We start from the raw sequence: 13,469 nt of genomic DNA, 5'->3' as shown, positions 1-13,469 counted from the left end.
GCTTCAGAAAGAAGGTTATAGATGCCTATGAGTCTGGGAAAGGATTAAAAAAGATCTCCAAACAATTTGAAATCAATCATTCGACTGTCCAGAAGATCATCTACAAGTGGAGAAGATTCCAAACAACTGCCAACTTGTTCAGGCCAGGCCGCCCCAGCAAGTTCAGCCCGAGAGCAGACCGCAAGATGCTGAAAGAAGTCTCTAAGAACCCCAGAATGTTATAATGGGACCTACAGGTAGCTCTTGCCACTGTTGATGTCAAAGTGCACGAGTCTACCATTAGAAAGAGGCTGCACAAATTTGATCTACATGGGAGATGTGCCAGGAGGAAACCTTTGCTGTCCAGAAAGAACATCAGGGCAAGACTAAAGTTTGCCAATGAACATCCAGGCAAAGACTAGCACTTCTGGAACAATGTGCTCTGGACAGATGAGTCAAAGGTAGAGCTATTTGGCCACAGTACCAGAAGACATGTTTGGCGAAAACCAAAGACAGCATTTGACCACAAGAACCTGATACCAACTGTAAAGCATGGTGGTCGAAATATTATGGTTTGGGGCAGCTTTGCTGTATCAAGGCCTGGGCAGCTCACCATCATAGAATCCACTATGAATTCTTCATTGTACCAGAGGGTGCTTGAGGATAATGTGAGGCCATCTGTCAGAAAGTTGAAGCTCAACCGAAGGTGGACCTTGCAACATGACTTTTTTTTTTCTTTTTTTTTTGTATACTGAATCGAGGTTCGTGAAAGAGCTGACATTTACTTCACAAACAAATCAACCAGACAAACAAAATATATAAAAAGAGGGAGCGGAAGACAAGAGAAGGGAAAGCACACAAACACTTGAGAGCACACAACATTTAAGAGCAGGGAGATGTGTGGGAGGGAGAGGGCTTGGGGGGAGGAGGCGTGGGAAGGGGGGGGGGGTGGGTGGGAGAAGTATAAAACACAAGGACACCAAGGACTTCCAGGACAGAAGTTGGTATTTCAAAAAAGTGGAATTGGGGTGAAATTAGCGGGGATAGAAAAGATCAAGGTTTTGGATGGGGGAAGATAAGAGATGGTGGTGAACAGCTGTTTTAAAGACCTGGAGGGTGGAGTGGGATTGAAGAGAGTGAGGGAGTTTGTTCCAGAGGTGGGAGAAAAGAGGAACGAAGGAGTGAAGGTGAGCAGAGAGTCTTGATTTTGGCAGTTTAACCATAAGAGGGCTGCAGGCAGATCCTGTGCGACCTGTAGGAATATTTGCGGGACAGAGCCCAGAGAGAGCTGGGGGGGGGGGGGGGGGCAAGGCCAGAGAGGAGTCGGTAGAAGACGGAAAGACCACCTACCTGCCTGCGGCGAGTGAGTGAGAGGCCCTTGGAGTTAGCTTCATCGCGGGAGATTCCAATGATTCTGAATGCTTTGGTTTCAACAGCGTGAAGACGAGCTAGGTGTGAGGCAGGAGCACCAGCCCAGAGGGGAGAGCAGTATTCCATTGAGCTGCGGACAATGACCCTAAACATACCAGTAAATCCACCAAGAAATGGCTGAAAAGAAAGAAATGGAGGGTTCTGGAATGGCCAAGTCATAGCTCGGATTTAAATCCCATCGAGATGTTGTGGGGGGATTTGAAACGAGCTGTGCATTCCATAAACTCCTCAAACATCGCACAGCTGAAATAATTCTGCATGGAGGAGTGGGCAAAAATTTCTCCCAGTCGATGTCAGAGACGGGTAGGCAGTTATAAGAAATGCCTACTTGAGGTTGTTTCTGCCAAAGGGGGCAATACCACCTATTAGAGCCAAGGGTGTACTTACTTTTTCCACATGCGAAATTTGCATTTCTGTTTATTTAAATTATACAATGGACTACAAAATGTAAATGTTTCATGATATTTGTTTTATTATATCACCTTTATCTGTCAATATTGTTGAAATGAAGATCAAATAGCTGTACGTTGAAATATGTTGAAAAAGTCAAAACTTTACATGGGGTGTACTTACTTTTTCACGTGACTGTAAATCTGTGCTCATGAAGCCAGTGTTTCCATTCTAACGCATTCTTTCTCTACCGGCCCACCTGACCTGCTAATGAAACCCCTAACGGAAGTGCACTGAGGAACTTCTGACATGTCTTCCGCCAACTTTTTTCTTACTTTATAAAATGCAGAGTTTTCGATTTACTGATGTAAATGTGCTGATTTCCTTTAATGGCCTGCTTTAAAAATGATGTAAATGTAAAAATGATGGCTTACAGCAAATGATCAAAAAGTCACAGCCACAGCTTTGTCTCAACCAATTGCTTCTTTCCACTATCTTTGTCGTTATCTTCTCCGCAGCTCCTCCTCACATCACCAAACCACCAGAAAATCTTAGCAAGGCCCGGGCAGGCACTGCCCGCTTCATCTGCATTGCAGATGGTGAGCCAGTGCCGACGATTCGCTGGCTCAAGGACGGGCATCCTGTCCACTCGAACGGACGCATAAAGATTCAGGACAATGACCATCTAGTCATCAACCAGCTGTCCTTGGATGATGTGGGAATGTATCAATGTGTGGCTGAAAACAGTGTCGGGGAGGATTGTGCCGTAGCTCACCTCGTGGTCACCATCCGTCAGGGCTTGCCAGGCCCACCACGCAACCTCCGGGTCGTGACCCGGTCTAGCTCCACTATTTTGCTCAGCTGGGATCGTCCAAAACAACACAGTGGTGAAATCATCGGCTTCTCGGTTCACTACCAGAAAGCTGTTGGTACGTTTCGAGTTGGAATGGGGATGTTTTGTCTTCTTTGAAACCCAACAGGGTACCTTTTACAAACCTATGGCCTCAGAAAAAGGATGATTTAATTGTACCAATAAATGTCTTTTGAAATAACATAAAACCTTTACCCAGCACTCGATTGATTCCTGATTCCTTGAACAGCTCAGTTAGTTTTGTCACCCATGGAGGTGAAAATGCAACGTTTGAATGATCAGCATACGTGTGTGTTGTGTGACAGGAAACAACAACCAAGAGTATCAATTTGCTATCATCAATAAAACCATGGAGTTCCTGGTCACAGAACTGGAAGCAAATACCAACTATATCTTCTACGCCGTGGCCTACAGCAAAGGCGGAGCGAGCCAGACATCAGAGAAGCTGAATGCACGCACAGAAGAAGGGGGTGAGAGTTTAGCAATTGAGAGTGCTATCCAGTGCAACGTTATAAATAAATAAATAAATATATATATATATATATATATATATATATATATATATATATATATATATATATATATATATATATATATATATATTGTATTCAAGAGAGACTCGTGCAAGAGCTAACATTAATCACATAACAACAAACTGACACATAAAACATAAGATAAAGGGAGCGTGAGACAAGTTGGGGAGAGAGAGGGAAGCACAAGCACAACAGCAGAGAACAGGACATCGGGAGATCTGTGGGAGGGAGATATTTGCAATGAAAATGGATCTTCTTCTTCATCTTTCATTTGCAGCACTTGGCTGCGGAAAGCATGATTTGCTGGGGGCGTCATTGTGCCACTGATGCCTTCCTGGAGGTTAGATCAAGAATTTGGAACTTGGCCAGGGTGCCGTCGATAAATCCCCTACTCTTTGCAAAGAACACCGTGGGATCTTTAATGTCCACTAACTAATGCTAGCAGACGGGACACCCAGTTTAACGTCCATCCGAGTGACTGCGCATACATTGGTGAATTGCCCTGGCTGCCGAACACCAGGATGACAGTTTATAGCCGGGCCGAGATTCAAATCCAGGCTAGGGATTCAAATCCAAATCCAGGCTAGATTGTTGCATGGTACTACCTTTTTATTAGCATTTTAATGCTCAGCTGAGTGGTATACTGTGAACTGGCGTCATATGTAACCTGAGTGGTATACTGTGAACTGCCATCATATATAACCAGACCGAGCAGGGCAGGCAGATTAGCCCCTCTCTGAAAATCAATAGTGTGCCAGCTAGGTTTTTATTGACAATCTAATAGTGAAATTAACATGCAGCCTTCAATCGGAACGCCAATGCATGTCCTCACCACTGGTCCACTTATTCACATTTAAGGAACCACCTTTAGAGGCCATTTTCCCCCGCAGAGCAGGGGGTTAACCTTTTTTGGGGCACCATGGTCCCCTTTTTGAAGCAATGTTTTACGGCCAGATGCCCTTCCTGCCGCCAACCCTGTTAGTCGCCTCTTGCGACACACAGGGAATTACCAGTGAACTCGTACTCAATTTGCCGACCTCGGAAGGATGACAGGCTGAGTCAACCCCCCTGATGTTAATTAATTGATCGACTGGGATTTGAACCCAGGATCCTAGGATCCCAAGCCAGCACCCTAACCGCTAAGCCAACACCAGGCTTCACTTACTCACATTTAAGGATTCCTCCATTTTGGACCTTTTATGATGATTAATATTGACATCACTTTTGGGTTATATTATGATACAGTATTATTAGTCCCCGTTGGACGTCTGAAATGTGGGCTTATGGATTGGGTCTTGTCTGTCTCATCCGTGCATGCATGTGTGCATGCATCGGCAACTATATATCTCAGGAGATGTATGGACCGATTTTGTTCATACTTGGCACAAAGACAATACATGATGGTGTAGCGGTTACCGCTGGATGCACACAATCGCCTTGCACCGGCCAGAACACGGCCAGACGCGCCTCTCCCGGGCATGCCCGGACTCACTGTTCCCGGGCACGCCCGAACCTCCCGGGCACGCCCGGTCTCGTCTTTCCCAGGCATGCCCGCTCTCGCCTTTCCAGGGCTCGCCCAGAGCGTCCAGGCATGCCCGCTATCGCCTTTACAGGGCTCGCCCAGAGCGTCCGGGCATGCCCGCTATCGCCTTTCCAGGGCTCGCCCAGAGCGTCCGTGCATGCCCGCTATCGCCTTTCCAGGGCTCGCCCAGAGCGTCCGGGCATGCCCGCTCTCGCCTTTCCAGTGCTCGTCCAGAGCGCCCGGGCACGCCCAGCCTCGACTTGCCAGGCCGCAGCCAAACACGCCCGGGCAGGTCCAGACTCGCCTTTCCAAGGCTCGCCCTTGACACCCGGGCATGCCCGGTATAGCTTTTGCCAGGCAAACTTCCCGACATAAATGTGTATATATATTGCTGCCCGATAAACGGGCTTTTGTCAGAATACCTGAGCTGTTTTGTTTCAATAAAGCAACTCGGACGAATTCCGTCTTTGGTCGCGTCAATTCTTTCGACTCGCGTTGGAGCACAGCTCCTTCACTGGTGACCTACCGACATGGACACGGCAGTGACTCTTAAACTGCCTACCTTCTGGGAGGCTCACGCGGCTGTTTGGTTCGCCCAGGCGGACTCCCAGTTCGCCCTGCGAGGCATCACCGCGGACGACACCCGCTTCCACCACGTCGTGGCAGCGCTCGGTTCCGCCACCGCGGCCCGCGCCCTGAGCCTCCTCGAGCACCTGCCGGCTGCCGACAAGTATGACGCGCTGAAGACGCTCCTCCTCGACGCTTTCGCCCTCTCACCGGCGGCACGCGCACGGCGCCTGCTCGACCTGCCCGAGCTCGGCGACACGCGCCCGTCCGAGCACATGGACTATATGCTCTCGTTGCTCGGTGAGCACTCTCCGGATTTTCTGTTCCGCGAGTTGTTCCTTCGCCAGCTGCCTCACCCGGTACGCCTCGCCCTGGCTGGCACGTCGATCACCGATCCCCGCGCCCTCGCCAGGGAAGCCGATAAGATCTCCTCGGTGGGCCAACACATCGGCGCGGCTACCTGGAGCCTGCCGCCGTCCGAGGTGAAGCCCACGACGCCCGAGCGCCCTGCGCGGTTGGAGGCCGAACTGCCGGTGAAACTGGCGGCTGCCACGCCGCACCGACCGCTTCCGACACGACGGCCGGGGCCTCCACCTGACCAGGCGTGGTGTTATTACCACGCCAGGTTCGGACACAAGGCTCGGATGTGCCGACCCCCGTGCACTTTCGGCAAGTCGGGAAACGGCCGGGCCGGCGTTCATTCCCAGCCATGAGCGCCGGCAACTCGGGCAACTTGCTTTTTATTCGGGACAAAGCGTCCGGGCGGCGTTTCCTTTGTGACACCGGCGCCCAACTGAGCGTCATACCCGCCTCCGAGCAGGACAGGCGGGACGCCGTTTGCGGCCCCTCTTTGGTCGCTGCTAATGGCTCGGCCATACGCAGTTTCGGCCCGCGCAACGTCACCCTCTGCTTCGGCAGCCAGCGCTTTCAGTGGACCTTTGTGACCGCCTGCGTCCCCATGGCTTTGCTGGGCGCCGACTTCCTCTGCGCGCACGGGCTGCTGGTCAAAGTCAAACGTCGTCGCCTTGTCAACGCCGAGACCTTCAGCTCCCTGGCGTGCACGATGAGCAGCTCCGCGCCGACCGAACTGGCGTGCGCCCTCCCGACGGCGAACGAGTTCGCTCGCCTGCTCGCGGAATTCCCGGCCCTCACACGGCCGACGTTTTCGGCCGTCGCAGTGCGGCATGGGATCGAGCACCACATACCCACTACGGGCCCGCAGGTCTACGCCAGGGCCCGCCGCCTCGACCCGGCCAAGCTCGCCATGGCAAAGGCCGAGTTCGACGCGTTGGAGCACCTCAGCATCGTGCGGCGCTCCAATAGCGCGTGGGCCTCACCACTGCACATCGTGCCAAAGCCGGGGGGCGGATGGCGCCCGTGTGGCGACTACCGCCGCCTCAACGACGCTACCACCCCCGACAGGTACCCGATCCCGCACATCCAGGACTTTTCCGCCCGTTTGGCGGGACGGGTCATATTTTCCAAAATTGACCTGATACGGGGATACCACCAGGTACCTGTCCGGGCGGCCGACGTCCCGAAGACGGCCGTCATCACGCCGTTCGGCCTGTTCGAATTTTTGAGGATGCCGTTTGGCCTCAAGAACGCGGCCCAGGCGTTCCAGCGCTTAATGGACGGCGTGCTGCGCGACCTGCCATTTCTTTTCGTCTATCTGGACGACATCCTCGTCGCCAGCACGTCCCGCGCTGAGCACCTCCTCCACCTCCGAACAGTGTTCGATCGCCTCAGCGAGCATGGCTTAATTGTCAACCCGGCCAAATGCCACTTCGGCACGACGACCGTTGACTTTTTGGGCCACCGCATCACCAAGACCGGGGCCGTGCCGCTGCCGACCAAGGTCGAGGCCATCACCACGTTCCCGCGTCCCCGTTCCATCAAGGCCCTGCAAGAGTTACTCGGCATGGTGAATTTTTATCACCGATTCGTGCCCCGCGCTGCTCAGCTCATGCGGCCCCTTTACGAGGCCCTCCGGGGCAAGCCGGCCAAGCATGACATCGTTTGGTCCGCGGCCATGGACGCGGCCTTCGCGAGCGCAAAACGGGCCCTCGCCGACGCAACGCTGCTGGCTCACCCGGCGCTCAACGCGCCCATCGCCCTCACTACGGACGCCTCCAACTACGCGGTGGGCGCCGTCCATGAACAATGGGTGGACGGGGTTTGGCAGCCACTCACTTTTTTCAGCCGGCAGCTCCGGCCGAACGAGTTAAAATACAGCACGTTCGACCGCGAGCTGCTCGGTCTATTCCTGGCCGTTCGCCATTTCCGACACCTCCTGGAGGGCCGCCCGTTCACGGCTTTCGTCGACCACAAGCCGTTGGTCTACGCATTGGCCAAAGTCACGGAGCCGTGGTCGGCCCGCCAGCAGCGCCACCTCTCCGCCGTGTCGGAATTCACCACGGACATCCGGCACGTCGCCGGCAAAGACAACGCTGTGGCCGACTGTCTTTCTCGGGCCAGCGCGAACGCGGTCCACCACGGCGTGGACTTCGCGCTCATGGCGGCCGACCAGACCACCGACACCTCGGTGCAGGCCCTCCGGGCGGCGGACACGGGCCTCCGCCTGGCCGACATCCCCTTCGCGGGCACCGTCCTGCTCTGCGACGTCTCCCAGGGCCAGCCTCGCCCCATCGTGCCCGTTTCCTGGCAGCGCCGCATCTTCGCCTCCATCCACGGCCTTTCTCACCCGGGCCGGAAAGCTTCTCAGAAGCTGGTGTCGGCGCGTTTCGTCTGGCACGGCCTTCGACGGAACGTCCGCGACTGGGCCAACGCCTGCACGGCCTGCCAGCGGGCCAAGGTCCACCGCCACACCCAGGCCCCGCTGGCACCTTTCACTGTGCCTGCACGGCGTTTCGACCACGTCCACGTGGACCTGGTGGGTCCCCTGCCCCCATCGCGGGGGTTCACCCACCTGCTCACCATGGTGGACAGGACCACCAGGTGGCCGGAGGCCGTGCCCCTCACCTCCACCACCACGGCCGACGTGGCGCAGGCGTTCATCGCCACCTGGGTCGCGCGCTTCGGCGCACCGGCGGACATCTCGTCCGACCGCGGCCCACAGTTCACGTCCGAACTTTGGGGCGCGGTCGCCCGCTCATTGGGGGTCACGCTGCACTGCACCACGGCCTACCACCCCCAAGCCAACGGGTTGTGCGAGCGGTTTCACCACTCCATGAAGGCCGCACTCATGGCCGGCTTTCAGGACGAAGGTTGGACCGACCGGCTGCCGTGGGTCCTTTTGGGCCTCCGCACGGCCCCCAAGGAGGACCTCCGGGGCGTCCGCCGCCGAGCTCGTCTACGGCCAGCCGCTCCGCATCCCGGGCGAGTTCGTGCCCGACGCTACCAGTCCCTGGTCCGCCGCACACCAGCGCTCGGACCTCCAGGAGGCCGCCCGCCGATTTGCCCCCGTGCCAACGTCCCGCCACGGTGGCCCCCAGTCCTACGTCCCCCCGGCGCTTCGCACAGCGGAGTACGTCTGTGCGTCATGACGCGCACCGGGGGCCACTCCGGCCGCCGTACGACGGGCCCTTCCGGGTCCTGCGACGAGGCGACAAGTCCTTTGTCGTCGACGTTGGCGGCCGGTCGGACCGGATCTCTGTGGACCGCCTCAAACCGGCGCACATGGACGTCGACCGACCACCACGGTTGGCCCTTCCTCCGCGGCGAGGCCGCCCCCCGTCCACAGTTCCCCCCGCTCGACCACCCACCACCACGTCGGACCCCTCCCCACGACCCTCCAGGGGTCGCTTTGGCCGGGTCATCCGGACCCCCCTTAAATTGACCCTGCCGGTGCAGGTCGATTCTGGAGGGGCGTGTGTAGCGGTTACCGCTGGATGCACACAATCGCCTTGCACCGGCCAGAACACGGCCAGACGCGCCTCTCCCGGGCATGCCCGGACTCACTGTTCCCGGGCACGCCCGAACCTCCCGGGCACGCCCGGTCTCGTCTTTCCCAGGCATGCCCGCTCTCGCCTTTCCAGGGCTCGCCCAGAGCGTCCGGGCATGCCCGCTATCGCCTTTCCAGGGCTCGCCCAGAGCGTCCGGGCATGCCCGCTATCGCCTTTCCAGGGCTCGCCCAGAGCGTCCGGGCATGCCCGCTATCGCCTTTCCAGGGCTCACCCAGAGCGTCCGGGCATGCCCGCTCTCGCCTTTCCAGTGCTCGTCCAGAGCGCCCGGGCACGCCCAGCCTCGACTTGCCAGGCCGCAGCCAAACACGCCCGGGCAGGTCCAGACTCGCCTTTCCAAGGCTCGCCCTTGACACCCGGGCATGCCCGGTATAGCTTTTGCCGGGCAAACTTCCCGACATAAATGTGTATATATATTGCTGCCCGATAAACGGGCTTTTGTCAGAATACCTGAGCTGTTTTGTTTCAATAAAGCAACTCGGACGAATTCCGTCTTTGGTCGCGTCAATTCTTTTGACTCGCGTTGGAGCGCAGCTCCTTCAATGGTATGCATATGCACATCATTTTGTTTCGTGATGCAATCAAAGATGGCTGACTTGCGGCCATTTTAGTTGTAAAAAAAACCCGATATTGAACACGTCCTCAACCATTTCTCGAGCATGCATTTACCCATGTTGTTCAAACTGACACACGGATAACGAATGATGGCTTACATAATCACATCATTTTTTCAAGATCAGATCCAAGATGGCCGACTGGTGGCCATTTTCCTACTTAAACGTGTCCCCAACCATTTCTTGAACATGCATGGTTTGATTTTTTTTTTAAACTTGGCACAAGCACAGCACATGACAGCATATACGTGCACCTCACTTTATTTTGTGATATGATCAAAGATGGCCGACTGGTAGACTGGCGGCCATTTTAGTTCTAAAAAAACCGACATTGAACACGTCCTCCACCATTTCTCGGGCATGCATGTTGTTCAAACTTGACACACAAATAAAAAAAAATGATGGCTTACATAAGCACGTAATTTTTTTTGAGGTCAGATCCAAAATGGCCGACTGGCGGCCATTTTGTTACTTAAACGTGTTACCCCAAACATTTCTTTTGTTACCCCAAACATTTCTTGACATGCATGGACCGATTTTGTTCAAACTTGGCACAACGACAATACATGAGAGTACATACAGTATGCAGAAGATTTTGTTTTGTAATCCAACCAAAGATGTCCGACTGACAGCCTTCAACTCCGTACAGCAAAATTACTGAAACCACGGGGGCTATGTCATTTTATGTCTTTTTCTTCTTGTTTAATTCGGGTTTGTGTTTTTCTGATAACAATGTGCTGCTGTAATTTAATTTTCATCTCTTGCACTTTTTCCTCTTTAACCTCATAGTACCCTTGCAGCCTCCCAGCCCCTCGCTGTCCTGGAATGGTGAATCAATGATGAATGTTTCTTGGAATCCTCTTTCGCATGAGAAGAGCCAAAGTACACTGCTCAGTTACCGTGTGGACTATGGTCTTCAGCATGAGGGTGAGTGGAACAGTATTTGGCTTCCTGGTCCAGTTACAGAACCGTCTTCTTGGCATCACCAGCAGTATCTTGATTGACCCTGGAGCATTGGGGTTGTTATAAATGGAGATCCAAGAATTAGAAAATTTGCCAGGGTACTTGTGTACATTGGCAATATATTTTACAAGTAGGTGAGAAATCTATGAGTTTGATATGAGAGTAGTTCAAAGTCACATAAGTATTGAGGTATTGTTGAACCTCCCAATGTTTTCATCCTCTCGCATCACAGAACCTCGAAAAGCATCATTGGATTCACACATTATCACGTCCTCCTTGTTTTGATATTTGTGGTGATTCTTTTTTCTGTTCCATGCCCAGCAGATCAATTTCAGAGTGTGGAGGTTCCAGCACAAAAGTATTCGGTGATGCTCCAAGGCTTACAGCACGACAAGCAATATCGCGTGCGCCTAGCAGCAGCCACTTATGTGGGTTATGGCAACCCTTCTCTCTGGGCCTTTTACGCCATACCAGCACCAGGCAATGACTCAAAAATTGGAAACAGCTCCAGCCATGACTGCAACTGTACGTGTATGTGAACTTACTTTTCGTACTTACCAATTTGATGATATAGATGGACAAGAGATGTGTCGACAAAACTTAGAGTTGGTTGATCGACGCTGATCTTGAGATGACCATGTTTTGCAGCTCGCTCGATTTAAGGTTGTCTCCTTTGGTGGTGTTTGTCAGGTTATGCCCTTACTTGAACATTATGAGTACAAAATCAATTATGAATGAAATACTTGTTTATAATTCAATGGAGAATGATTCTCCTTTTTGCTTTGAGGGCTGCCATCTTTAGAGTAGAGTAGGTTAGTCTGTCATCATTAGACTATGGCTGACAGGATGGCCTAGAGGTTCGCACACACCTCCAAGCTGTCTAGCCGGCAATCGTGACCCAGCTATAAAATGTCATCCCAGTGTTTCACAGGCAGGGTGATTCAACAATGTGTTTGCCGTCCCTCAGATGGATGTGAAACGGGTGTCCCGTCTGCCAGCACTCGTTGGTAGACTTAAACGATCCCACGGTAACCTTTGCAAAGAGTAGGCCAGCTATCGCTGGCACCATGCGCAAACTACAATTCCTGCCCTAACCAGCAGAGGGCATTGCATCAGCGACACAACCATGCCCTCCGCCAATGATGCTACCCCACAGCCTTGTGCTGCATACGTCCAAAGAAGAATCTTTAGAGCTTGTGTCAACCTCAAAGACACTCTAGATAAGAGTCTTGTTGGTATACTTTAATTAAAGCTCATTAAAGAGGTTAGTAATGTAAGGTTAAAATTGTGATGATAAACCAATAAAAAAAGCTATGGGATAGTGTTACGGTTTGTGACCTTTTTCTTCTTCCTTCCCCCACACCCCCCTGTGAGTTAGACCAAGTCGTTTGGTCCATGTGTATAAAGCCTATGATTGGCTGTGGGGCCGGAAGTGGCCAGGAAGGTGATTCAGAGGAGTGAGTGGCCATTTTGGAGGAGGGCTTATGGCAGAGTGCTTTTTCGGGGTTTGTAGAGTGTCCAGCTGCAATCTCTCCACCTGAAGGGTGACGTTGATCGAACTCGTGGACTTGCCTACTTTTACCCTCTCGTGCTGGGCCTGCATTGGGGCCTACTGTTGGGCCTGCCCTGGGGCCTACTGTTGGGCCTGCCTTGGGGCCTACTCGTGGACTTGCCTACTCCTACACTCTCGAGCTGGGCCTGCCTTGGGGCCTACTGTTGGGCCTGCCCTGGGGCCTACTGTTGGGCCTGCCTTGGGGCCTACACGTGGACTTGCCTACTCCTACCCTCTTGTGCTGGGCCTGCCTTGGGGCCTACTGTTGGGCCTGCCGTGGGGCCTACTACTGGGCCTGCCCTGGGGCCTACTGTTGGGCCTGCATTGGACCGGCCTACTCTTGGACCGGCCTACTCTTGGACCGGCCTACTCTTGGAGCTGCCTACTCTTGGACTGGCCAATTCGGGTTTTTCCCTCTTTTCTCCCTTCTTGGTTTTATGTGTCGGAAGAGATTTTCGTGTGATAATCCATAAATAAAGACCATGTGATTGAAGGCTTGGCTTGGTGTGCTTCAGACCGTAACAAATTGGGGGCTCGTCCGGGATCTGATTTATATGATACCTGTCTTGGATTTTTTTTTCCCGCATTTGTAAGTTTTCTCATTGGCAGATAATTTGACTTTTGTTTGCGGTGCTGGTACTTATACTGCAGTCGTACACCATGGCTGAGGAGATGGATTTTGAAGTCAAGGAATTTTTGGAGAAGAAGGGGCTATCAGTGCAAAATGTAGAACTGTTACGTAAGGTAGAGTTACGAGCTGTAGCTGATCATCTTGGGGTTAGTGGGACATCTGGCATGAAAAAGGCGGAGATTGTTTCGGCTATTGTCAGTCGCATGGGTTTAGAACCGTGGGTAAGATTGAGGAGTGAAGCCTTGGAATTAGCCCGGATAGAATCAGAAGAAAGACAGCTCAGACTAAAGTTAGAAGATAAGGAACGGCAAAGAGAGTTTGAAAGTGAAAAGGAAGAACAGCAAAGAGAAAAGGAAGAAAAGGAAAGAGAGTTTGAAAGAGAAAAGGAAGAAAAGCAAAGAGAGTTTGAAAGAGAAAAGGAAGAACAGCAAAGAGAAAAGGAAGAACAGCAAAGAGAAAAGGAAGAAAAGGAAAGAGTTTGAAAGAGAAAAGG

General features: G+C 53.0%; 1 protein-coding gene across 5 annotated transcripts in view; it reads left to right on the top strand.

The window, feature by feature from the left end:
- Nucleotides 1-13,469, top strand: part of LOC137421530 (immunoglobulin superfamily DCC subclass member 4) — a 178,498-nt gene that overhangs the window by 98,003 nt on the left and 67,026 nt on the right. For 2 of the 5 annotated variants that reach the window (XM_078771338.1, XM_078771340.1), the window contains exons 7-10: nt 2,319-2,729; nt 2,977-3,141; nt 10,620-10,757; nt 11,118-11,318. In XM_078771338.1, the coding sequence (XP_078627464.1) occupies nt 2,319-2,729; nt 2,977-3,141; nt 10,620-10,757; nt 11,118-11,318 (915 nt within the window). Of the gene's footprint in view, nt 1-2,318; nt 2,730-2,976; nt 3,142-10,619; nt 10,758-11,114; nt 11,325-13,469 lie in introns of all 5 variants that reach the window. The other 3 variants (XM_078771339.1, XM_078771341.1, XM_078771337.1) reach the window with 2 other exon arrangements.

The sequence above is a fragment of the Myxine glutinosa genome, chromosome 2 (genome assembly GCF_964187855.1).
Source record: "Myxine glutinosa chromosome 2, kmMyxGlut1.1, whole genome shotgun sequence".
Classification (NCBI taxonomy): Eukaryota; Metazoa; Chordata; class Myxini; order Myxiniformes; family Myxinidae; genus Myxine; species Myxine glutinosa.
The sequence above is the reverse complement of the archived record's forward strand: the minus strand, read 5'-3'. Positions and strand labels throughout refer to the sequence as shown.